Source organism: Perca flavescens, chromosome 9, assembly GCF_004354835.1.
Source record: "Perca flavescens isolate YP-PL-M2 chromosome 9, PFLA_1.0, whole genome shotgun sequence".
NCBI lineage: Eukaryota > Metazoa > Chordata > Actinopteri > Perciformes > Percidae > Perca > Perca flavescens.
The window spans coordinates 4976938-5002983 of NC_041339.1; the positions used below are offsets into that span (position 1 = coordinate 4976938).

At 45.7% G+C, this 26046-nt stretch overlaps 1 protein-coding gene across 5 annotated transcripts in view; it reads right to left on the minus strand.

Annotated features, from left to right (window-relative positions):
• Nucleotides 1-836: 836 nt before the first annotated feature.
• Nucleotides 837-26046, minus strand: part of nfic (nuclear factor I/C) — a 36314-nt gene continuing 11104 nt past the window's right edge. For 3 of the 5 annotated variants that reach the window (XM_028586651.1, XM_028586652.1, XM_028586655.1), the window contains 9 exons: nt 24217-24400; nt 20846-20920; nt 19834-19908; nt 18860-18992; nt 18279-18400; nt 14327-14440; nt 13184-13341; nt 12483-12657; nt 837-8302 (listed from right to left, as the gene is read on the minus strand). In XM_028586651.1, the coding sequence (XP_028442452.1) occupies nt 8178-8302; nt 12483-12657; nt 13184-13341; nt 14327-14440; nt 18279-18400; nt 18860-18992; nt 19834-19908; nt 20846-20920; nt 24217-24400 (1161 nt within the window). In that variant the 3' untranslated portion in view covers nt 837-8177. Of the gene's footprint in view, nt 8303-11140; nt 11230-12482; nt 12658-13183; nt 13342-14326; nt 14441-18278; nt 18401-18859; nt 18993-19833; nt 19909-20845; nt 20921-24216; nt 24401-26046 lie in introns of all 5 variants that reach the window. The other 2 variants (XM_028586653.1, XM_028586654.1) reach the window with 1 other exon arrangement.

Consider the following 26046-nt stretch of genomic DNA (forward strand, 5'->3'; position numbering starts at 1 on the left):
GACATCGGGGCTATTACAGCCACAGTGCTCGGGGACGTTGCTTGTGTCTGTCGTCTCATGGAACGTTTCTGAATTTTCCAGATTTTCTTTTCTGGGACGTCACAGGGAAATATACATATCTGTCCAACACCTAAACTAAACCTATGTTTACATAACACAATTTCACTCTTACAATGTAAACAATCAATATATCCTGAATGAGAGAGCCTGATGATGATTTTAACACTTTAGAGAGCAGCAGAAGGCTATGTGTGTGTGTGTGTGTGTGTGTGTGTGTGTGTGTGTGTCTGTCTGTCTGTCTGTCTGTCTGTCTGTCTGTCTGTCTGTCTGTCTGTCTGTGTGTGTGTGTCTGTGTGTGTGTGTGTCTGGCTGCTGGCCCTTCTTGTAATGAGGCTGCACTGTTTCGCTTTCAGTAAAAAAAACCCAGCCAAGGCCCTGTGCTCAAACAAGTGTATTAAATAAAGGGTCAGGTCTTCAGTTAGTTTTCCATGTGTGGCTTTATTTTCCTGCAGACATGATGAAGCCATGACGAGGGCAGGCCTGTTGTTAATGCAGTCTCCTGTTTGGTATTACTGCTACTACAGACCGATGTGTGTGATTGGGGAACACTCTTACCAATAATGTCCTCCACATGAGTGTAATCTTTACACCTTCATGGATCCTTGCTGGATGGATTTTCATTTTTCACCTGTACCCGAACAACATGGCCACCTCTAATCCTCTGCGGTGTTTTTTAAATGCAGGGCTGTTTCTGTTTCCTGTCGGGGCACCGGCTAAGACTGCAGACTGGCCTCCACAGTCCTCATGATATGAGCAGATATGAATAACACGAACAGTCAGTTGTGGTATAGCTTGTTTATTGATGGTATATTTTTGCATAGGGAAACATACTCATTTCCAGTAATGAATTCATCAGCATTTGCTGATAGCAATGGCTAAATATGGTTATAATGACATATTATCAAAGATGTTAATATCCCCCACAGCAGAACAACATTAGGTCAGAAACACTGGTTCGGACAGCTGTCACTCATTCAAACAGGGACAGAAAAGACAGACCCTGGACAGACAGGTGTTGCTTCAGACATCCTGTCCTGTCCCTGTCTCAATGCAGTCTTAGAGGAACACTTTACATCATGCAAATAAAGGTCGATTATTGAATTTAGCTTCAGCTGAAAAACATCCAAAGGAAAAGTACTCAAAGCTGGCGTTGAAGCTGCTACAAACTACATCCAGTCCAGAGCAGAGCCCTTTCCACAGTGAGCGTCTCCGGCCAGGTCAATGTCAGAACACAAGAAAGACTATTATTATCTTATACTGGCATAGCAAGTCATGCTTTGTCTTCTGATTGGCTGTCAAGTTAATATCAAGTTAGTTAGTCAAGTTAGATGAGAAACGTCTGGTACAGAATGGGTTCTTTGGGAAGGGACCATGGTGTGACAATGCACTCTGAGATGTTCCAATTTAGAAAAGAATAGACTTGTGACCTGGGCCTTGGGGGAACCATCATCTATCATTGATTACCAATCGTCCTGACGTTCAGTGAGAGTGAAAAGGACTGTGGCCTGTGTGGACTGGAGTCATGCAATAACTGATGGAAGCTGTTCATGCCTATGCTCTCTCTGATGTAAGGGATATATATCTGGAAGCAAGCAAAGCAGTCCTTTACTATAATATCTGAAAAGTTATGAGAAGAAAAATCCTTAAAGTATGAGACTGCATAAAAATGTTCTCTGAGAAACAACTCTTCGTTGGTTACAAACTGTCTTCAGCACATGGATTATGCGGTGTGCAGAAGCAACGTACCCGCACATACAGAAAGGAATCAATATGGCATCACCGTCACAGGAAAAACCTGCAGCTCTATAAAATCTGATCAGAGGTTTCCAACTGCTGCCAGTCTGAACTACAGAAAGGCTTTGAAGGGCCACTAACAAATACATTTCAAGTAAGAAACAGCAAAAAGAAACTTACAAGGTTACAAGGTTTTCAGGCAACAGCAAGGTAGAATGTGACATGGCATTAGTCGTTTGTAGAAAAGAGCCCTCTATGAAAAATGCCCCCAACCCAAAGTTCAATTGTTAGATAGAAACCTTTCTGCAGAACTGATCTTCTGTTCACCTGCAGTTAGAACTGCCCACCATACTAACCCTAACCTGACAATCCTGATCCTAAAACACTTCTGATTCTGATATGATGAATCCTAACCATTTGGTTATTCTCTGCTAACAGTGCTGACAGCGGTCAGGTTTGTACCGCAGAGTGAAGACAAAATCTAGAGGGAACTTATAACACCAACACGTTAACAACACGCAGCCAACTCGCTTAAGTAGAAACGGACCATTCCCACAGTGGATGTTTCCATAAGAGTAAGCAGGATTTGTGACTTTTCATCCTGCCAATCATGTCAGCTCACCAGCTTCGACCAAGTTTAACACACAGCAAGTGGATCCAGTGCTTACTTCAGGAACACTGGGGATCCTGACAACTGCTAAATGGGACACTCCGGCTCCGAACTGAGGCAACGCAAAGAAGGTAGTAACATTAAACCGATGGATGCTAAGTGCTAATGAATGCATAGTTAACCAATAGCTCCTGAATAAATCAAGGACTGTAAAGTAGACGATAGATGTTAAAGAGGCAGTACGTAATGATTTGCTCCTGTAGATGCTTACGTTAACAAACTGTGCCTGAATACCTCAAATAAACTAAACACTGCATCTTTCTTATTCAAGTCCCTCAAGTTATATAGTGCATTATACTGAGTTGTTATTTGGCACACATTATTGTGTATGAGTTAATATGATATAATGGAAGTAAAATGACCGATACACGTCTATTTCCCAACTTTCCCCAGCGCAGCATCTTTCTGGTCCAATGCTTCGACTGCCAACATCACATGTGCCTGGAGAATATAATAACGGTCTCCTGACAAGGGGGAGTGGGAGACGCACTCCATCTCCAAAAGCTGAACCTGTCAGGAGGTGGAGAAGAAGAGTGTTGACTGAAGGCTGTTCAACAGTAACTAACGGAGGGAGTGATGCGTTTCAGTCAGGATCTAATGGGGCCTCTCATTGACGGCCATTGATGACCAAGTAACAACTCAGTACGATGACGGCACAAGCTTTGTTGCTAACAACACGAGCAATGGCTCTGTTCTTCAAGTGTCCCAGCAGGCCGTGACACTGAGCCGACACGCATCCATTCACTGCAGCAGGAGCACCTAGAGGGATCAAGGCGTCTCCTTTTTGGAAAGCCTGGTGAGCTCAGTATGCTGAGAGATTCAGGAGATACTTGTTAGCTAGTCATTGGTTAGCATGACGTTGCTGATTAGTTCCCGTCTTTGGTAACCTTATTTTTTTCACCGAGGTGAAAATAGGTCACATCTGTCAATCCGACCTAAATGAAGAACCTTATTTATAGTCTGTCAGTGTTTCCTCTAAACGTTCCTTCCACTCTTTGGGTTGTTTTATGGCTTGTTACCTGCACAGCCCATCTCCACTGGCCAGGTCTGGTGATGTCCCAGTAGACACTGAACAAAGCAGCCAAATGATCGGCACTGCTTCTGTTTGTTGCTGACCTGCTGGTATATTTGAATAGAAAGCTTCGCGTGAGAAGCTGAATGCATGTGATGAACACATTATTCACACATTTTGGCTCGCTTTTGTGCATGTTCTACTGTCAGCGAGAGAGAAAAAGAATCACAAATCATAAACCTGCTCCAACACACAAGCAAACCTCTCCTGACAGCCTGGAAACCTACAGACTCGGCTTAAATAGAGCGTACATCATCTCGCAAGTTCCATCCCTGTTGATCTTGGCTCCAGGTAGAGCATACGGAGCAGTGCTACCATGTGCTGCGGGAGACAGCTGATTTACAAGAAAGAATTACGCTGGTTTCGCTGTTATCTTCAATTTGAACTAGAGAGACTTTAGTTGGCCTGCACTCAGGTTCCTGTTGTGCATCACAGGCAGAAACAACCATGTGACAGTCCAGCTTCATACCTGGTGCTGCTGGAGACACAGATCACCACAGTTGTCTTATTTAGGGCATTATTACCGCCAACATATCTTTGATTCAAAGAGGGAGTGCAAACAACGGCCTGGTATCTGTGACTCGAGCTCTTCAGTAGACACAAAGCTCCGAGTTCTGAGCTTTCTGATCGTCACTACTGAGCACATTTTATTTAGTTTTAGGCGTGTGTCTGTATCTTTATCCTGTGCTCATTTCTAAAGCGCTCTTCACTTAACGAGAGGTCCACTACCATCCAAGAGCTGCCCCAGGACCTGAGTCAGCCAGGTCTGCTGGCTTTCCACTGACCGGTGTTCAGTGTCCATCACTGATCCAGTGTCAGATATTAAGCATTCTAGTTCCCTTCACCCCGACTTCCAACATTGTCTCTCTCCATAAACAGTGTTTGCCTTTCATGGTCCATCCTCACTCACGCGGCTGAGCTTAACTCCTCCCATCTCATGGGTCTTCCTCTGCTACTTGGCCAGCATCTCAAACATCTATACATCCTTTTTTATGACTGATAAGTTCATGTTGTACACATTTTACACACACACTGCAGTGTTTAAAACTATAATACTACAAGCAACACAATAAAAACAACACAAGAAATAACTCAAGACTAACATGAATGCCAAGCAGGGTAAGAATAGTGTTACGTGCATGCACCCATATAAAAGTCAAACTCATCTATGGCCTTAGTAGTATCTCGTGCCGTGATTGGTCACGTGGTCAGAGTCATCTTGTGGACGGTGTTCCAGTGGCCAATCACAGAGCTGCTTAACATCTCTCCATTAGATGGGGTTGAGTGGCTTGGCCACTTTGGCTAAATGCCTGACAAAATATTCACAATAAGACTTTTCCCTGCAATAAATACTGTCAATCGTGTATTTAACACTTCATATGAGAACAGGATGCAGGCAGAGCTGAGGTTTGTGTTGGGAGGACCTTCCATAGTGTTTGGTTCGCAACATTTCACCACTGTCAGTGTGTCACACACACACACACACACACACACACACACCGATCTGAGCCACATCAGCTGCTTACAGTGGAGGGACGTCCGAGATCTGCTGTTATAGCGATTTTCCAGTTTTAGTCTCTCAGCACTTTGACTCCATGTTTCTGAGCGCTCTGTCGTCATGGCGATGATTCACTTGGTCATGTGAAACAGTATCTATGTGGAGGGCCAATCCCCACACCTACCCTATCAGCTGATGACCTGGAGGTCAGGGTTGGGATGTGTTAGCTCAGCTCCGTGCAGAGCTCTGGACTACGTATACAACAGGTCCACACTGTGTGTCCTTCCATGTGACTCTCAAGTGTCATTCCCCCAAAATGTCAGACTTTCCCCTCCCACTGTGTCCAGCGTGATGGTAGCAGAGGATAAGCAATGCCCCCCCAGCCTCTGCTTCATACACTGCACTGTTTAAGCCAACACTGTGTACCTGCTACACCGCTTCATGTCGAGCCATCACACATGCAGCTTTTTTGTTGTTGCTGTTTTTTAAGTGCTACCAGCTGTACCATGAAAAGTGTGACCACTTTTCCTTAATGTATTATTGTTGTCTAACTAAAGGCAAGGCACATAATGTGTTTTATGACGTATCGTGCAAAATAGAAGTTTAATAACAGGGCTATTATACAAATCTAAAGAAAGAGACAGCCCTCCAATCCACTGAGGATAGAGAGAGCAGGATAGAGAGGGAGAGGTATCATCAGTTTGAGCCATGCATTCATTTGGTCGCCACAGCGACCAGGGCAGCACCATGCACTGTACATCAGCTGGAAGCCAACTTTAACCAAAGCCCAGCTCCTATCGGCACCTTCAGTGTGAACTCTGAAGCCTTGCAGACGCTGACGCTAACCCTAACCCGGGGAAAAGGAACAGAAAAGACCCCTGTGATCAGACCGAACGCAAACCCAACTTTAGACACGGCAGTCAACAGAAAGACGCTTCTGTGTGAATGGAAAACAACGTTTTAAAGGACAAAGGACTGGAGGAAAATATGAGATGATTTCAAACACACACAGCCGCTCTCTACAGTGGGTTCACACTTTACTCTGAATGTCACTACCGTAGTTATCTTTTACTACAGCAGGTTACATCTGCAAAGGCTTTTTGTGATCCCACAGATGTCTGCTTTCTGCCCGGAGCAATAAAAAACAGTGAATGAATCCAATATTTCCACTGACCGTGCAGCACTGCTCCACTCGGCTTTGCCGGACGTACACTAGGTCTGCTGCTCAGACTTCTAACAGCAGTATACAGTACATTGAGAACAGCAGTGGGCTAAGCACACGCCCTTGTGGAGCTCCGGCATTTAGTGACAAAGTTCACTGCGGCAGCGGTTGGAAATATTAGTTTCACCCTCAGAAAACATTGGATCTTTCCAGAAGACAGCTGTGGGACCACGGCCCTAAACTGCTGTTTGGATCACGGAGCAACGTCTTCAGACTGCAGAAACAAATTCATGTGAATAACGCGGAGGTGAACATTTGCTTGCCGTTCATTCTGATTGCACCTCAACACAGAAACACCTATCCACATCCCCAGGCAACACATGTCACCAGTCTGCTTTACAGCTGCAAAGCCTTGGAGATTCAAATATGGCACACATTATAAAATATGAGTTCCTAAAATTCTAATTTATATTCAGAGTTTTCATCTCTAAAGAGATGGCGTATGAAATAGCAAAAGGTCAAGGACATGTTTTACTACTGTTGCATTTCACAGAGAAGTACGAATAAATGATATATTTGATAATTTGATTCTGCCTTCAGATCTTTGACCAATGCACGCAGACTGAATTGTTGCTATGCCCCGAACTGACATCTCGCTGTGTCTTCCTTGCTTTGAACGTGCAGACAGGGATTCATATTAAATGCTAACCTTGTCAAAAGTTAAAATGCAGCATGTCTAAGCTATTAAATGTATTTTAAAAGATTATTGAGTAAATGAAGCTGTGAAAAGCCAGAATATTGTTTCCTCACTAAAGAACTGTCACATACGAGGTTGACGCAGAAAAGCAACCGACTGGTTTGAAATCATTGACTTGTGGTGAACCATCAAGGTTGGACTTGAAACCAACGCTACTCCACAGACTGGTCAGGGACGCCTTCTGGACAAGAAACCTGGATTTTGTGCTCAGTTCAAGTCAGCGTGCACATGACCTGCTGTCATAGCAACCGCCAACACACCACAGCCTGCCAGCTGGGTAACATCGTTACCTTCTCATAGTGCAACGCTGCTAAATCTCTCTCTAATCTACCTACATACAAGTACAAACCCCCAAACACAATCTCCTCAGAACAGAGCAGGGGACACACACACACACACACACACACACACACACACACACACCATGCTACAGGTGCCTCTGGCTGCTTGGATAAGTGCTATCTGAAGGGAAGGATGCAACAGGATATTAAAAAGATGTCCCAACTCTTGCCTGGTGTCCAGCTGTAGCATTGTGTGTTGTGTTGGAGGGACATGAATATAGCTCTTATATTCCACTATGACTCATTGTTTTTCGGATTAAAAAAGCACAATCAAACAGTCTTAAAAACATGAGCTTAGCAAAGCAACGTAATTGTTTCAGGCTGATGATTGTCAATAAAAAAAGACAAAGCCTCTGTCTTTTTGGTGGGAAGAGAGAAAAGAATTCTTCAGACGATCCATAACACATTCAAAAGTGCAAAGAAACAGTACAAATCAACAACAGGATCTCTTTCTAGTCGCTTCAGAAAAAAAGGGAGGCTTATTTGCATATATTATAAGCAGCACCTGCAGCGGAGAGGGGCATTCTGGGTGTTGGGGCGGGGGGGAGAGGTGTGAGGTCTGTGTCTGTCCCAGGGAGGAGGCCTTTACTGGATGTAGGGTAGAGACCCAGGTATATCCATCCCAGGGAATACACTAGGGTTACCGTAGGAACGGGGTGCTGAGGCCTGGTTCTGGTTCTGGTTCTGGTCTGCAGTTCATCGGGACCAACCAGACTCATCAGCTCACTGGAACATCACAGCTCACGTCAGAGGACATTTGGAAGAAGCATTTAGTGTCTCGCAGCAAAGCTCTTTTTGTCCACCGTATCGCTGTCTCTTCTGGGTTCATACAAATATAGAAATATATCCCACTGGATATTTATATAGATGTATGCGCACACTTCTACAAAGATGAATAGATTTTCCCTCTGGCAATGTCTGGACCACACTGCTTCCTGTCCTCCAGCACAATACTGCCATGACAGTCAGCCCTCCTCCACAGGTCGCTCAGTTGCCCAGATACCAAGACTGTAACAGAGACAAACACACAGTTAATATTCACACACACAGACACACACACACACACACACACACACACACACACAGACAGACAGACACACACACACTCACACAAAGACAGACATACAGACAGACAGACAGACACTATCAACATCTCACATTAAACATGTATATAACATATACTGTATATATATTATGAACAACTTTAAACAGATCAGCAAATGTACATGTGTGACATCATTCAGTGCTTCGTTACACACTTTAAAGGTTCACACTTTAACTTTTATTGTGTCTTTTATTTAGATATTAAAGGTCCCATGACATGGTGCTTTTTGGATGCTTTTATATAGGCCTTAGTGGTCCCCTAATACTGTATCTGAAGTCTCTTTTATATAGACCTTAGTGGTCCCCTAATACTGTATCTGAAGTCTCTTTTATATAGACCTTAGTGGTCCCCTAATACTGTATCTGAAGTCTCTTTTATATAGACCTTAGTGGTCCCCTAATACTGTATCTGAAGTCTCTTTCCCGAAATTCAGCCTTGGTGCAGAATTACAGCCACTAGAGCCAGTCCCACAATGAGCTTGCCTTAGGATGTGCCATTTCTGTGTCTGTAGCTATTGAGGAGGATAGAGGGGGGGGCAAGGTGGAGGGTGGGGGTGTGGCCTTGACCAACTGCCACTTTGCTTGTTTGAAAGCCATGATGTCTCTCTCTTTCTTATGGGCGGGCCAATTCTCTGGGCGGGCAAAGCAGAGAAAGGGAAGGTAACCTTTCCCCTTATGACGTCATAAAGGGAAGATTCAAGATCGGCCCATCTGAGCTTTCATTTTCTCTACGGCAGAGCAGGATACCCAGGGCTCGGTTTACACCTATCACCTTTTCTAGCCACTGGGTGACCATAGGCAGGCTGGGGGAACGCATATTAATGTTAAAAAACCTCATAAAGTGACATTTTCATACCATGGGACCTTTAATAAACAAATCCCTATTGAAGCATGTGTAAGTGACACGTTACCATTTTCTATGATTTTGTACAGACTGTGAAGTTATTGTTCATACAAATAAAGATCTTATTTAACTGATTGGTTCATTTATGAGCAGTGTTGACTCACTTCATGGAACATTTGAGAAAAAATAAAAAAAAACAGAACTTTACTTCTGTCAGTAGCACTACGATAAATCAGCTGCAGCCCTATGATCACCATCCAGGTCCATGGTCCGACACCATCAGCAGGTCGGTCCTATCACTCTGGCTCTCTGGTGGCACAATAACTGATGTTTCATCTAAAACTATTCCTGATGTTCACCCCTCAACGCAAACTGTAACCATCCAATCAAATCAAGTCAATCAGTCAAATGACAACATGAACCTGAGGACTGTGTGTCCTGTCTGGACATCTGGTCCACTGTGCAGCTGTCCTCTTACATCTCACTGAGAGACAGCTGACTTACTGTACACACGGGACCACATGTCAACAAAGAGAATAGAGCTTGTGTTGACGCAGAATACACATACTTTTCAGATACCATACTTTACAGATACCACTTGTCAATGTCACTGTCTTTAGTATTTTAAGCACCGTCTCTGGATTAACACCTATTTCATAACTACAGCTAGTTCTCTTTCAGAGCAGAGCAGATAAGAAGGAAAGATACGAAGTTGGATCCCTTGAGGTACCCTGTTGGGCCTCCGTTCATGGCACAGTGTGCCTCTGACGTGCAGTATTTACATCTGTCGGCTCAGACAAACTGTCCATTTGTCTTTTTTGTCAGACTGAGTGTGGTGAAGCTTCTCTGTAGTATTTACTGCAGGCTGTTAACCTGCAACAACTCCTCTCCCCACTCACTTAAACACACACACGCACACCTTTCACTGATCAAATTTCAATCACAACAACCGAATGACAAAACCACTGAGAGCGTATGTCACGTATTCAGCAGCGGCAGACTTTAGAGATACGCAGAGAGAGGGAGAGACAGAGAGCAGAATCAGCTGAGCTGTTGGTGGAGCAGAGGCACTGCAATGCAGCAGCAGCAGCTCAACACACACTCTGTAAATGATTCTGGAGAGCTGCCTCTGTAGCTACAGTAGCAGCACACTGCACGCACACAGCTGCAGCTGGCGCCTACTGACCCACTCACCTCACCTACCTTACAGCTGGCTGACTCATACACGGACTTCTCCCACACTTGCACGGTATGTTTGAACGGAAAGCTGCAAATAGTCCCTCTTTTACCAACGGCCTATTGTATTTCGACCACAGAGCACTGAGTTTGTATTGAAAGCTCTTACGCTAACACCAGAGAGAGTCAGCGGCAGAAAGAGACAGCGTGGATGAGTTCAGAAATGTCACTTTCAGAGGAAAACTCGAGACGTGAATGAAAGAGCAGCTTAGGAAGTCTGGCGAGGACACATCCTAGTTCTAGGACAAAGGTAGAGACAACACGTAGCTGGTCTTAAACTACAGTCTAACCTCTCTGTGTGTTGGCAGTGGCAGGGGTCTCAGCATACAGAAGCATCTTCTGCATGGCCAGGTGCCAGCAGCTCGATGGTGTTTTAAGCCCCCAATTTCTCCTTCCAGGCAGTGCTATGACTGTTGACTTCAAGGCACCTAACCCTAACCTTAACCCTAACCCTAACCATAACCACTGCCTAATCCTAGTGCCTTCCAGGCAGCGCTGCCTGGGAGGAGACGTTGGGGGCTTAAAACACTGATAAACGTGCCAGCACCAGTGAGTGGGAACTGATTCCTGGAGGCTCCCTAACCCTCCAACAATCAGGTTCTCTAGGGTCGACTGAGTCCATGCTAAAGTGAGCTTGCCAATGTCAAATGATGCGTACTAACCTGGGCTTGGTAGAGTCCACCTGGGTCTCGGGGGGTGACTCCAACGAAGGAGGTGCGATTGGCAGGGGGGGTCCCAGGGGCCGAGTATGCTGAGGGTGTTTGTGCAACAACATCAGTCTCATAATGTAACCCCATAACCCATAACTCCATGGCACTTGTAAAGTTTAATGAGGCATTACTTTGAACTAAATCTGTCCATGTCACAGAGGAGCTACAACAGAGAATCGACTGATTCAAACACTGTCTATCTCTAGTCTGTGCTTGTTTCTACCATCAGGCAGCAGATCTCAACTTTCTTCCTCTTCCTTTATGGTCTGTCTCTTGCAGGCAGGAAGACGAGCTCCACCCAGCTGACCTGGGGGGTGGTGTTCCAGATTGTGGAGCTCCAGCCGCTCGTACCATTAGCCCATTTTTCTGCTGCAGGAACTTCTAGAATGTCCCAGGCTCTGCTGCTCTGGTCTCAGCTGTGGGGACCAGTTCCTGGACTACACTACACTACACTCGCTAGGTGATACCGACTCCCAGGTACTGCCAGGGGCTGCCAGCAGTGATTGGTCAAGCGGCTGTGACATCACATCACAATAAGGACGGCTCTAACAAACACAACAGGACCCACCATCTCATGTGGGGAGCAGGCTTTATAGGGAACACAAAGGATCACAGAGCACTCTGCTGCTGGACTAGCTGAACCCCTCCCAACCCACCCCACCCCAGCTCAGCTCAGCAGGGACCTGGATCCTCATCCTTCACAGTACACACTGCTATCTCATGTTCTCATAACTCCATCTACCAAAACTGGAGTGGGAAGCTCCAGATTTTTTAATTTTAGTAAAGATAAAGCGCCGACAGACCCTGAGTTTATCTATGGAACCTAATAATGCTGCTGATCGTTCCTCTGAGCTCTGTTCAGTTTGTCAGAGGAGCATTACGCTGGAAGTCAACAGGAACAACACAGGGGCCAGGTTACCTTCCCCCCCCTCTCTAAACGCATGGTGAGATAGGTTCACAGTGGTTTGTATAACAGCTAGGTTGGTCGATTTATTTAAAGGTATTTCATTGCATCTCTTTCTTTAATTTCCCATGAGTTGGCATGAGTACATTTTCTAATCTGGCCTACAATATGTACTATATTTAATATTAGCATACACGTTTATTTCCATATAAAATGAGTCCCTTACAAACTCATAACAGAAATAAAAGGTTCTCTCCAACATGTTCTTAACACCAGCAGACCCTCTGGGTTCTCTGTCTCTACATGTTCCTGGACTATAAATGTTCTGTCTATTGGAAGGTTAGGACTATACATCAACACGGTGAGCAGAAGTTAGTTTGGACCACTTACTGGGTGATGTGGGCGAGTTTGCTCCCCCATCAGAGGAGGTGGGAGTGGCCTTTGACTCTGCAGGCCTGGGGAGGGGGGACGGGGGAGGGGCCAGGGAGGATGCTGGTCCTGGCGGTGCCAACATCTGAGAGGAGATGTAGTGGTTGAGCACTTTGACCTGGTTGCTGCCATTCAGCTGGAAACACCAGAAAGACAAACAGACAAATGTAGTCACATTGTGTTTCTATGTGTTAGAACGCTGCTTTACTTTATAAACCTTACAGTCGGCCATGGTAGTCCTAAAATATAGATCCCAAACATTGTTTTAGTTTATTAATTTGCACTCTGAAGCTAAAATCCTTTTTGCAGCAGTTTTCCACGTAGACTTAAACTATGATTCCCTTTTTGTGTGGGCAGGAACTAACATGCATCGCACTTTAACTGTCCAAAGTTAACCGGCGTTAACACTTATACCCTAGTCTATATCTGCCCTAAACGATTGTGATTGGTTTAAAGAAATGCCAATAAACCAGAGCACGTTTTTCTCCTATCCCAGAATGCTGTGTGGACTAGCCAGACCCTCCTCTGGTCTGGACATGAGAGACTACTACTACCCTATAGAAACTCCAGTTTGAGCAGCTGTATAAAAACCAAGCTGCACCACCTGAGGCGAGCTCAGTCACGTGTTCTTGTGAGATGACCTTTGACCTGGATGTACTCACCGAGCTGGGGCTTTGATTGGCAGGGGCACCGGCCAATGAAACCAGATCTTTCAGGGGGTCCTGGGCCAGGTGAGGAGGGTAGCGGATTGCTCCGTGGGGGAAGTAGGACGAAGGCGGGAAATGAATAGATGAGGAAGGGTGGGGACTCCGAGACAGACCTGGACAGAGAGAAGGACGAGACACCACAGGGGGAGGAGGAAAGACATGACACAGTGAATGACATTTTGTTCTTGGTGTTATCCTTATGGGATGATAACATAAGATAAGTGTGTGTGTGTGTGTGTGTGTGAGACTATGTATGCGTGCCGTGCATGCGTGTCTTTGGGCCCTTACAAAGTCAACGCGAGCAACGCGAACAAGCAACGCGCTCCCTTTCATAGTCTAAACAGCGGACGCAAGTAGACGCAAGCGTCACGGGCGATGCGTGAAATGCAATACACCGCCTACGCAACAGGGGGCAGCAGAGTGCTCCACGGTGTTCGGTCGGCAGAGCCAGACCCTCCCGGAGAGTGGCTCTTGTCAGGGAGCAGCTGGCTGGCTGACTTCTTTTTATCAGATGCTGGCGTGTTTCCCCACCAGTACAGTGTGCTACTATTGGGTAGCACTGACCAATACATTGATAAAAGGTTGCTTAAACATGGTTTAGCAGGTTTTAAAAATATATAAATACATTTGGGTCTCTCTCTCTCTCTCCTGCTGTAGGCTATTTCAGCCTCTTGAGGAGGGCACACAGCATAGACTACGCACACGCATAGACTACGCACACACACACACACACAACGTTGATACATACCGAAAAATTTGACTCAGTAGTCCTATGTTTGATGAATTTGCTCAGCTAAGTTGATTCAATATTTTTGGGTAATGTAAAATACGTGCAGTGTCACCCACCGACGCATAATGGCAGCCAAAGTGTAGCGATGCATAGACTTGCGTATGCGTATGCGTACCGATGCGTTGACTCTGTAACGGCCCTTTGTGTGTGTCTGTGTGTTTGTGTGTGTGTGTGTGAGACTGTGTGTGTGTGTGTGTGTGTGTGTGTGTGTGTGCTCGCGTGCCCGTGCATGCATGTCTTTGTGTGTGTGTGTGTGTGTGTGTGTGTGTGTGTGTGTGTGTGTGTGTGTGTGTGTGTGTGTTACTGACCACTGTGAACAGCTATGACTGGCCGGTGGTGCTGAGTGAAGGAGCCCAGTCTTGGTGAGTCTTCCTGGGGAGAGGGACTGTCCAGCTCTGCCTTCTTCACTGGAGGAGACAGACCTAAAACACACGTGCACACATATTACCACTATTATTGGTATATATTATTATTATTAGAGGACTCCTGCATTTCCTGTGTTAGCGCTCTGACAGAGGACTCCTGCAGGTCCACCTTTCACTCTGCACTCTGCTAACAACGCTGAGCCTGAGCCACTCTGCCTCTTGATCCAGATCAGTTTAGTTCATATGATGCACACAGAGTCCATTTGAACTAATATTACACATCTACAGTAGATACACTAACACTGAGCTGTTAATGGCGGAGCCGATGCATTTGGATATTGGGTGCACGTGTATACGTGCACAGCAGCTGACTGGTCACTGTGTAGAAGTCAACACCTACATGACTGCTGACAACACACCAGGACATGCACATGTGAACTCTTTCTGTGAACTGGCAGTTTTTCATGTTGTAAATAAAATATTTATAAAGAAAGAATGTGTGAGTTCATATTTGTATATTTGTATAAAGGTGATATACATCATCTAATAAAAAACAGACTATCACAGAACACTGGTATGGTCTTTCACAATGGATCTAAAGGAATAAACAGGATAAAGAAGTTTGCCTGAGTTGCCCAGGGTGTGAGGCGCCGGGCGGGTGTGGGGATACTCACAAGCCCCCGGCTGAGCGCCGCTGTGTTGGAGTTTACCCCGGTGGACGAGAGGGTCGCCTCCCTACGCCTGCGGGTTGTGGGGGGGAAAACTCTGACTGTTGTTTGTGCATATGCACCAAACAGGAGTTCGGAGTATTCGGCCTTCTTGGAGACCTTGACTGGAGTCCTGCATGGGGCTCCAGTGGGGGACTCCATTGTTCTGCTGGGGGACTTCAACGCACACGTGGGCAATGATGGAGACACCTGGAGAGGCGTGATTGGGAGGAACGGCCTCCCTGATCTAAACCAGAGTGGTTGTTTGTTGTTGGACTTCTGTGCTAGTCATGGATTGTCTATAACGAACACCATGTTCGAACATAGGGATGCTCATAAGTGTACCTGGTACCAGAGCACCCTAGGCCGAAGGTCAATGATCGATTTCATAATCGTTTCATCTGATCTGAGGCCGTATGTTTTGGACACTCAGGTGAAGAGAGGGGCAGAGCTGTCAACCGATCACCATCTGGTGGTGAGTTGGGTCAGAGGGTGGGGGAAGACTCTGGACAGACCTGGTAAGCCCAAAGCGTGTAGTGCGGGTAAATTGGGAACGTCTGGAGGAGGCCCCTGTCCAACAGACTTTCAACTCACACCTCCGGCGGAGCTTTTCGTGCATCCCTGTGGAGGCTGGGGGCATTGAACCCGAGTGGACAATGTTCAAAGTTTCCATTGCTGAAGCTGCGGCGAGGAGCTGAGGTCTTAGGGTCTTAGGTGCCTCAAGGGGCGGTAACCCGGTAACACCGTGGTGGACACCGGTGGTCAGGGAAGCCGTCCGACTGAAGAAGGAGTCTTTCCGGGATATGTTATCCCGGAGGACTCGGAGGCAGTTGCAGGGTACCGAAGGGCCCGAAGGGCTGCAGCCTCTGCCGTGAAAGAGGCAAAGCAGCGGGTGTGGGAGAAGTTCGGAGAAGACATGGAGAAGGACTTTCGGTCGGCACCAAAGTGCTTCTGGAAAACTGTTCGCTACCTCAGGAGGGGGAAGCGGGGAACCATCCAAGCTGTGTACAGTAAGGATGGGACACTGTTGACCTCAACTGAGGAGGTAATAGGGCGGTGGAAGGAGCACTTTGAGGAACTCCTGAATCCGACTAATACGCCCTCTATGTTAGAGGCAGAGCTGGAGGATAATGGGGGATTGTCGTCGATTTCCCAGGCGGAAGTCACTGATGTAGTCAAACAACTACACAGTGGCAGAGCCCCGGGGATTGATGAGATCCGTCCAGAAATGCTCAAAGCTCTGGGTGTGGAGGGGCTGTCCTGGTTGACACGCCTCTTCAACATTCCGTGGAAGTCTGGGACGGTGCCAAAGGAGTGGCAGACTGGGGTGGTGGTTCCCCTTTTTAAAAAGGGGGACCAGAGGGTGTGTGCCAATTATAGGGGTATCACACTTCTCAGCCTCCCTGGTAAAGTCTACTCCAAGGTGCTGGAAAGGAGGATTCGGCCGATAGTCGAACCTCGGGTTGAGGAGGAACAATGCGGATTCCGTCCTGGTCGTGGAACAACGGACCAGCTCTTTACTCTCGCAAGGATCCTGGAGGGAGCCTGGGAGTATGCCCAACCGGTCTACATGTGTTTTGTGGATTTGGAGAAGGCGTATGACCGGGTCCCCCGGGAGATACTGTGGGAGGTGCTGCGGGAGTATGGGGTGAGGGGGTCTCTACTCAGAGCCATCCAATCTCTGTATGACCAACGTGAGAGGTGTGTCCGGGTTCTCGGTAGTAAGTCGGACTCGTTTCAGGTGAGGGTTGGCCTCCGCCAGGGCTGCGCTTTGTCACCAATCCTGTTTGTAATATTTATGGACAGGATATCGAGGCGTAGTCGGGGTGGGGAGGGGTTGCAGTTTGGTGGGCTGGGGATCTCATCGCTGCTCTTTGCAGATGATGTGGTCCTGATGGCATCATCGGCCTGCGACCTTCAGCACTCACTGGATCGGTTCGCAACCGAGTGTGAAGCGGTTGGGATGAGGATCAGCACCTCTAAATCTGAGGCCATGGTTCTCAGCAGGAAACCGATGGAATGCCTTCTCCAGGTAGGGAATGAGTCCTTACCCCAAGTGAAGGAGTTCAAGTACCTTGGGGTTGTGTTCGCGAGTGAGGGACAATGGAGCGGGAGATTGGTCGGAGAATCGGCGCAGCGGTGCGGTATTGCATTCAATCTATCGCACCGTTAGACGAAAAAAGAGAGCTTAGCCAGAAGGCAAAGCTCTCGATCTACCGGGGTCAGTTTTCGTTCCTACCCTCACCTATGGTCATGAAGGCTGGGTCATGACCGAAAGAACGAGATCCAGGGTACAAGCGGCGAAATGGGTTTCCTCAGGAGGGTGGCTGGCGTCTCCCTTAGAGATAGGGTGAGAAGCTCAGTCATCCGTGAGGAGCTCGGAGTAGAGCCGCTGCTCCTTTGCGTCGAAAGGAGCCAGTTGAGGTGGTTCCGGCATCTGGTAAGGATGCCCCCTGAGCACCTCCCTAGGGAGGTGTTCCAGGCACGTCCAGCTGGGAGGAGGCCTCGGGGAAGACCCAGGACTAGGTGGAGGGATTATATCTCCAACCTGGCCTGGGAACGCCTCGGGATCCCCCAGTCGGAGCTGGTTAATGTTGCTCGGGAAAGGGAAGTTTGGGGTCCCCTGCTGGAGCTGCTCCCCCCGCGACCCGACACCGGATAAGCGATGGATGGATGGATGGATGGCAATATGGACTAGTGCAATATCCAAATCGCAGAGGGGCGCAATATTTGTTAAAGGCAAAATGTCAAACCATTCTAAAATTAAGTAGTGTGGTGCTGCAGAGACGTCCCGGCCTACAAATCCTATCCTACAGAGTAAAGAAAATAATCTTTGTTTGGTACAGATCAAAATCACACTATAATTATTTTAATTTTTTCTGATTTAATATTAGTCAATGAAAATGGGAATAACGATACAAACATGATCATTACCTTCAATATCGTGAATCATATTGCAATCACAATATCAGTCAAAATAATCGCAATTAGATATTTTCCTCATATCATTCCTCATTCCTAACAGGGCTTTTTAGGACCCCTTCTGTCCTGGGACCCTCGTAGCGTGGAGAGAGGGATAAACGGAGCTGGCAGACAATGATTCCAGTATGGAAGTATTCAGCTGTGCTCATGCTTTAATGAGAAATGACATTGTACAGACACTGGACACTTTATTCTTATTCTGTTACCTCCTTCCATGTCATCAGTCCAGTTCCTGGAGCTGCTGGCAGGAGAGGACGGTGAGTGGTAATACTCCCCTCCTGGACTGTCTGCCTCCTCCTCCATAGAGCCAGACTTATGTCGCTTACTCCTGCAGACACATATACACACACTCAGACATCATGGACCATGTTTCATGGTGCTCTGTGTGACTTTTCAAGTACTTTTGCTGGGGGTCAATGGCTAAATGTAAGGCCTTCAGTAAATACAGATGTTTTTTATGAATAATAGCTGGCATCTTTGCAGAGAGATTGTTGTCCATAAATGGAGCTTCAGAATTGTTTAACCTATTACATTTCTTTTTAAAGGAGTACTCCAGCACTTCCGCATTACACTTCCGTAATTTTAAACAGTAGTTGAAATTGAAGCAGGTGAGGCCAAACATTCAGAAAAACATTTCCCACAATGTCAACCTCTTTCAATCACAACACATCTTGTGTCCAATCCTGGGTCCAACTAAACTTGGTGTAAGTCATAGTAAAACCTGATATTAACCATGTGGTGTGTGTGTGTGTGTGTGTGTGTGTGTGTGTGTGTGTGTGTGTGTTACCCGCTGGATGAGGTGCTGGCCAGTGATCGTCTCAAGCTGACTGGCTGGTTGGCAGACTGGTTGAGGTCGTAGGCCAGATGACCCTGGAGCTCCCCCATGGAGAAACTGGGTCCTACTCCTGTGACGACTGGAGCTACACACACACACACACACACACACACACACACACAAACACACACACAATTGATATTAGCCTCTCAATACCAAAAGTTTTCTATCTTTCAGGCAATTGAATACAAAATGTCACGCAGCACATTATGCTGATCAGATATCCTAACTAGCTTTGTATTGCATTTTCTCTCTTTTTGGTAGATGTGTGAAGCAAATCAAATGTTCATTATCACAGGGTTAGATGATAACATTCAGATGTCAAACACTCAGCTCAGAACACACTGACACACACCTGATTACTTTTCTGTTAAATGTCATGAGGTTTATTTGAAACAGCCTTTATTATGTCTGTAGGTTCACTGTATAACTGTCTAAACATTTCACATCCCATTACAGCTGGTGAAGGGCGCACAACGGCTTGTCAGTCAAAAGGCCTTGACTTGGCTTCACATTTCATAATGCAATGGTATCACTGGTTTTGTTGCAATGCCATTTTTATTTGGTGCATTTGGGGAAGCACAGCTAAGGTAGTGCTGAATATATGTGTTCATTCATATCACTGCTCTCCTTTTGGCATCACTTGTATTTTCCACACAAGAAAGAAAAGCAATTTCCCTCCAAAATATACCATGAATGTCGAGGCGTGTTCATTTCATACGGCATTAAGTACCTCTGTCACCTACTGACACCGACATCAACATCCAAGTCATAATTATGATGGAATATGGCGCCGTCATGTCAATGTACAGTATTCCAACGCACAGTCATACAACGTGACAACGTCACAAGTAGAGAGTTGGTGGCAGTAGGCTGGCAAAAGGCTAAAGCTAACGGGGCAAAAGCTAACAGTAAATGAGACTTACTTCTTGAGACCTGGACCAGCTCAGTGACACTGAAAACTCCTGAAGTCACAAAACTCTCCTGGAACTCTGGACCATCTGTAGAAACACACAGCATTTAGACACCAGGAGTGTGTGTGTTTGTGTGTGTGTGTGGGTCACATTATGATCAAGAGTCTCTCCAGTATCTCACCATGCACAGTATTCATAGTTAGAAAGCCTTATGTCATAATCCAACATCCCTGGACCAGTGTGTGCATTACTGCTGCTCAGTGAGCTCTCTAGTTTCACAATCCTTCTTCTCTTCCAAATGGTTGGAACATCCTTTGGGACCTAGTATTCACTTTGTCCATTACATCAAACTAGAGATGCACCGATAGACCGACCGGTGACCGGAATTGGCCGGTTTTCACGTGCTGGGCCGTGACCAGCGACCGGCAGGTCAGTCTGACATATGCCGATTTCACGCCGGGCAATGCTACAATTAACTGAAAACATAAGTTATACGAGTTACAGTTCTCAAGGACACATGGACGCGACAGCACAGTCTCTTTTTCCTTTCTCTCACCTTTTCCGCCGTGTGAAGCGCGTGACCGTGCTATTCTCGCACATGTAGGGAACCTTGTGAATTAACCTGCAACATGTCAGCTATTTGGAAATTCTTCTGTGTGTGTGCAGAAGATAACAAGTTTGCAATATGCAACATCTGCAAGGAAAAAGTAGGGCGTGGAGGGACGACACCAAAAACCAGAATCACATTTTTTTAGTTGGATATTGGATGTGAAAAGAAGGAAATGGTTCTAACATTCTCATCTCTACATCCAACCAAGTTGAAGGCCTATTTACTGTATGTATGAGGCAGTTATTGTATTTGTTCGTGTTACTGACCAAACCGATTAAAAAAGGAAACCTGGCTTATGCACAGACACCAAAATGATCAACATTATGAATGTGCACGTGCCTTACAGAATCTTGTCATGTTTCCACAGACTGAAAAACACAATGTTCCTCTAGAATGGAAGATCCTGTACATTACCCATGGTGGCGGTGCGACTGTCCTCCTGATCAGAACCCACTCCTGTACGACTGGGACTGCTGCTCTGCTCTGCCTCTGGACAGACAGAGACAGAGAGAGACAGGGAGACAGAGAGAGAGAGAGAGAGACAGAGAGGGACAGAGAGAGAGAGAGAGAGAGAGAGATGATTTCAGCTGATGGTTACTGAGAAATCCATCAGGGTTTCTGTTAGCTGGTCACGATGTTAAGACAGTGTGTCTGCTGGGACATTTAGGTGTCAGAAGGACCACAGTGTCCCAGTGTGAGTCCATCTGGTGCCCTCTGACATCATCATGCAGCTTCCTGGTTGGTTAGGAAGGGTAGCAGCAGCAGTTTTAAGATTACAAAGACTACGCTGATGGGGGGGTTGACTAGTTTCACTTGTACCCTGTTATGACGTCTCCTGTAAGAAACGCTTACTGAGAAGATGTGAACCAAATCAATGTGTGTCTCCAGCAGTATTAGTGTGTTGGTAGTTAGGGTCACCAGTTGGCCATAACAAGAAGTCTAACTACCAACCAAGCAGGAAACTCACACATCCTGCAGACACAGTATGTGCACACTGTCATGAGCCCAGCGTTGAGTACACTGGTTTCCACGGGAAACACCAGACTACAGATAGATGGTAGAGATAGAGGTGTAGAGCAAGCGTTGGGGGGGAATGTGCTGAATCCTTTGCATCAGTACGGTCCCAGTCATTGGAGCTGGACTTGTGGCTGTGCAACGTTACAGTGCTGTTAAACTACAGAGGGAGACCTTTCCATTAGTTTATTATTCAGGAAACCAGTGAAGTATTTGGGATTGTGTAGCTCTACATGTATAACAACCGGTTGCTCAGCCAGATGGACAAAGATGATGTCAAACACATCCAGAGTCTTCTTCATCTGGACCGTGACCAGGACGACCACGCGAGCAGGCTTTCAGATAGACAATCCAACAGTAGCTAAGTTTCCATCCACTTGTCAATCGAATTATCTGACGTTTGGTAAAAAAAAAACTCATGCGAATAAAGCTGGTGAAAGTGTGTTTCCATCCAACGGCTTTAAAGCGAATAAAAACCTGTGCGTAATGTCGTCACATGCTGTTTTGCGGTGAAATTGGTATATCGAATTGATTTGAGACATTTCAACATTTCACGCACAACATTCAAGCAAACATTTGCGAACAAAGTTTTGCTAGACAAAATGGATCACGCCATCTACCAACAAATGAAAGTTGTAACAGTGCTTATGTGCCAGCTGATAGCGACATATCACGCTATAATAAGAAAACGAGGCTATCAACACATTGCTATGATGATGCAGCTGCAGATGCACATTTCTTAGAATTTTGTTGTCTAAAATAGTCGTTATATTTTGCTCGTAAATTAAATTTCAAAAAGTCTCTCGTCTCCTCGTTCGTCCACTTCCATCTGTCTTTGTTGACGCCCGCCATGTGTGCAAACAGAGCGGAAATACTGGGCGGAAATGAACTAAAACTTCTTCTTTGTTTTGTGGCGGGTTGCAACCATAAAATGACCTAAAACTTAATTCATTATTTACTCATGCCGTATATCGATCAAGAGAAAATCCGATGAGACCGAACGTATTTCCTTTGAGTCGATATTCACGAAATTCTGTCAAATTTTACTGTTCCCATAAGGCATTGTTCATTCGCTATCACTTAATTCGGATAAAAACGTGTGGATGGAAACATAGCTAGTGTCTCCAGTATACTTTCAGGTCAAGTAGTGCTGACTGTTACTAATATCAACACAACTGTTACTAGAATTACTTTGTTGCTGTATCGTAGGAAACTTAATTACATTAATTAATTAATTACACTTGAGTGTGGCGCAATGGTTGCGCTAGAAGCAGCATTTAGAGCACTCTCTAAGAGAGTCTCTACAAGCACGGTGCTCAAACCACAGCCAGGCCCAGGGGAACCCACTGGGAGTCACACATGCTGCTGGGAAGCCTCTATGTGCCCCTGGCTGGCTGCTGATCCCTTTATTCTGCAGTCGGTTGATATTTTACTCCTGGTGTCACTGTTGAGTTTGAGCTGTTCCGTCCCATCCCACTGCTACCTCTCCGTGTCTGGGAGTCAGCCTCCCACAGCTCCTCGAGCCACAATATCAAAACCAGATGTGCACAATGCCTTCTTTCAGTTGTTTTTGGACTCGACTCGTAGCTGCATGAAACCTATTTATATAAATGGTTTCAGCCGACCAATGAGAAGGAAGAGCTCAGTTCAGAAGTTCCCAGATGACCTGTGAGTCAGTAACATCCACAGCCCCCTGGAGAGGCTCCTGCCCTGTCACGTCAAACTCTATTGTTGGGGTTCTTTTCCAATGCTTTCACTTAGACCAATAAATACTACATCGTTCATTTGATACTGTTACTGGCTAAATTTCATATTCATAAGTCGAAATTTGCCAACCATCTTTTTTCATTTTGGAAAATGAACTCAAACATTGCATTTCATCTATTCAATATTCTAAAACAAAAAAAGCTATTAAAACCATCAATCTATGTACCCACTATAAGATCTTCATAAACTGATTTACTGTATTTGTTAATTGTTACTGAAGTGCAATCCCCTGGCATAATATATGTTTTTGTGTGTACGTTTTTTTTTGTGTGTCTGTCTTTGAATGTTGTATAAATAAAGAAAGATAAATAAAGCTCTTGCTATGACAGCAAGTAGCTTCTCAGAAATCCTCTTATTTTATATTAAATCAGATATGGATGATCGGAGCTCCAAAAGGATTCCCAGTGACCCTCTGACCTTTGGTCCCCACTTTGACTGATCCAATGTAAATCAAACTAAAGGCTGGAATCCAGTGGAGTTTAATGTGGAGACTCCTGATCAGGGACGTGCACAGGTATGGGCTATTGTTGTCCGGGGAACTGCCCGTTTGCCCTGATTGGCTTAGCTGCCCCTCTGGTGATAGAGCCTAAATAAACTTTTCTTTCTTTTTTTTTGAAAGAGAGGGAAAGCTCTTCAGCCTTCACGCAAGTTTTTAAAGTTTATGGAGATTATGACAAATGCCCTGTGAATAGTAACCAAAAAATCCACTTGAGCTTTGAATAATGTGCAGCTTCAGCTTGTAACGTTTGTGTGCGTGCGTGTGTGCGTGCGTGAGTCTGTGTGTGCGTGCGTGTGTGTGTCTGTGTGTGTTTGTGTGTGTGTGTCCCTCTCTGTGTGTCTCTGTGTGCGTGCGTGTGTCTTTCTGTGTGTGTGTGTGTGTGTGTCCCCTTCTCTGTGTGTCTCTGTGTGCATGCGTGTGTGAGTCCCCTTCTCTGTGTGTCTCTGTGTGCATGCGTGTGTGTGAGTGTGTGTGTGTGTGTGTGTGTGTGTGTGTGTGTGTGTACCTCTCTCCTGTACGTAGTAAGCGAGGTAGAGGTCGAGCTCTTTGACGGAGACCGAGATGTGTCGCGGCTGGACACAGAGCACTGGGTTGGAGCACTGGCCTCCCTTCACCAGCCGCTCTCCGTCGGTGCTCTCCAACGGGATTCCTTTGAACAGGATGACCATCACCAGATCCAGCCGCCACACCTGGCGAAAGACAAACCCAACCATTATTGACAGAAAGCAGCATCAAGCTACCATCAAACCATGTGGACTCGTGTGTACCCCACTGCTTCACTCAACACTCTCAAGTCGTCCACACATTTCAATAACGCTTTGATGATATTGTAGTGGCAGCTTCCTCGCCACTTCCTCCCGGATGTAAAGGCTTCTGACTCATGTAGACATCAATGTGCACAGCTATCCAGTGATGACGAGGCTCGTAGCGAGTTTAAAACAGTTTGTTGTACAGCTATGATCAAAAATAAAGTATCCATTACTGTATGCAATGCTGGATTATCAAAAATTAACCTCATAGCTGAAATTGACTTTCGCCGTTGAAGCTTAAAGTGCTCATATTATGCTCATTTTCAGGTCCATAATTGTATTTAGAGGTTATATCAGAATAGGTTTACATGGTTTAATTTTCAAAAAACACCATATTTTTGTTGTACTGCACATTGCTGCAGCTCCTTTTTTCACCCTGTGTGTTGAGCTCTCTGTTTTAGCTACAGAGTGAGGCATCACACTTCTGTCTCATCTTTGTTGGGAGTCGCACATGCGCAGTAGCTAGGTAAGGACTACTAGCCAGTCAGAAGCACAGTATGAGGGGGTGCCACGCTAGCAGCTAAGTATGGAGTTATATTACTGCCATTAGTCAAGAGCGCATTATTTAAATTTGATGCATTTCTCACTGATATTACGTTTAGATTTCTTGCTCTCACACTCAAATAGTCACTGCTCGCGCTCAAAACCTTGCTCTCACACTCAAATAGTCACTGCTCGTGCTTAGATTTGCTCTGCTTGTGCTCAAACTTTCTGCTTAGACTCAGATATGTTGTTGTTTGGACAGATTTCCTGCTCTCAGCTTTGAACCTTCTCCTCGCACTCAGGCTGATTCTGCTCGCTTGCAAATTTTCTGCTCTCGGATCTCTCCTGCGCGCTTGGATTTTTTTGTGTTATAACCCTGCCAAAAGTCAACAACCAATAGAATGTCAGCTGTAGTGTTGACCAATGAAATGATCCCTGCCCCGTTGAGGGTGCGTTCACTTTACGTTAGAACGTCTGTTGAGGGCGGCTGCACTGTAACCGATAACTGTAACCAAGTTTATATACCCCCGCGCCGTTCATTGCTTTATTATAAGTATATGTCAACAATGTGCACAGAATGGTCGACGCACTTTCACCTGCACCCATCAGGAAACGGGAGAAAGCTTTGAAGTGGGACATATGAAGTTATGTCCACAACTACGAGGGTGAGTAACATAACTTAAGCACCTAGCTAGCTAACTAACATATGTCGCTAGCATATAGCCTAGCTTGATGTCCATAAACAAATAGATTTTCTTTATTCTATAGCTAGATTGAACGACATATGACGGACTGTAAGTGTATATGTATTTTTTCCTCGTTTGGTTAACCATGTTCCTGGGATTTGGCTGATTTCATGTTAGAGCCAGTAGTAAAACCTAAACTGTAATATAACTGAAAGAACACCAGAAACTGGATTGTTTGTGTCAGCTTTTGCATCACTGTTGTGTTGTTCATCAGAATTTAGTCTTCATTCCTTCATATAACATTAGTCTGAAAATGATGAATTCATATCAGTCTGTTTAAAAAGTTGTAACATTAAG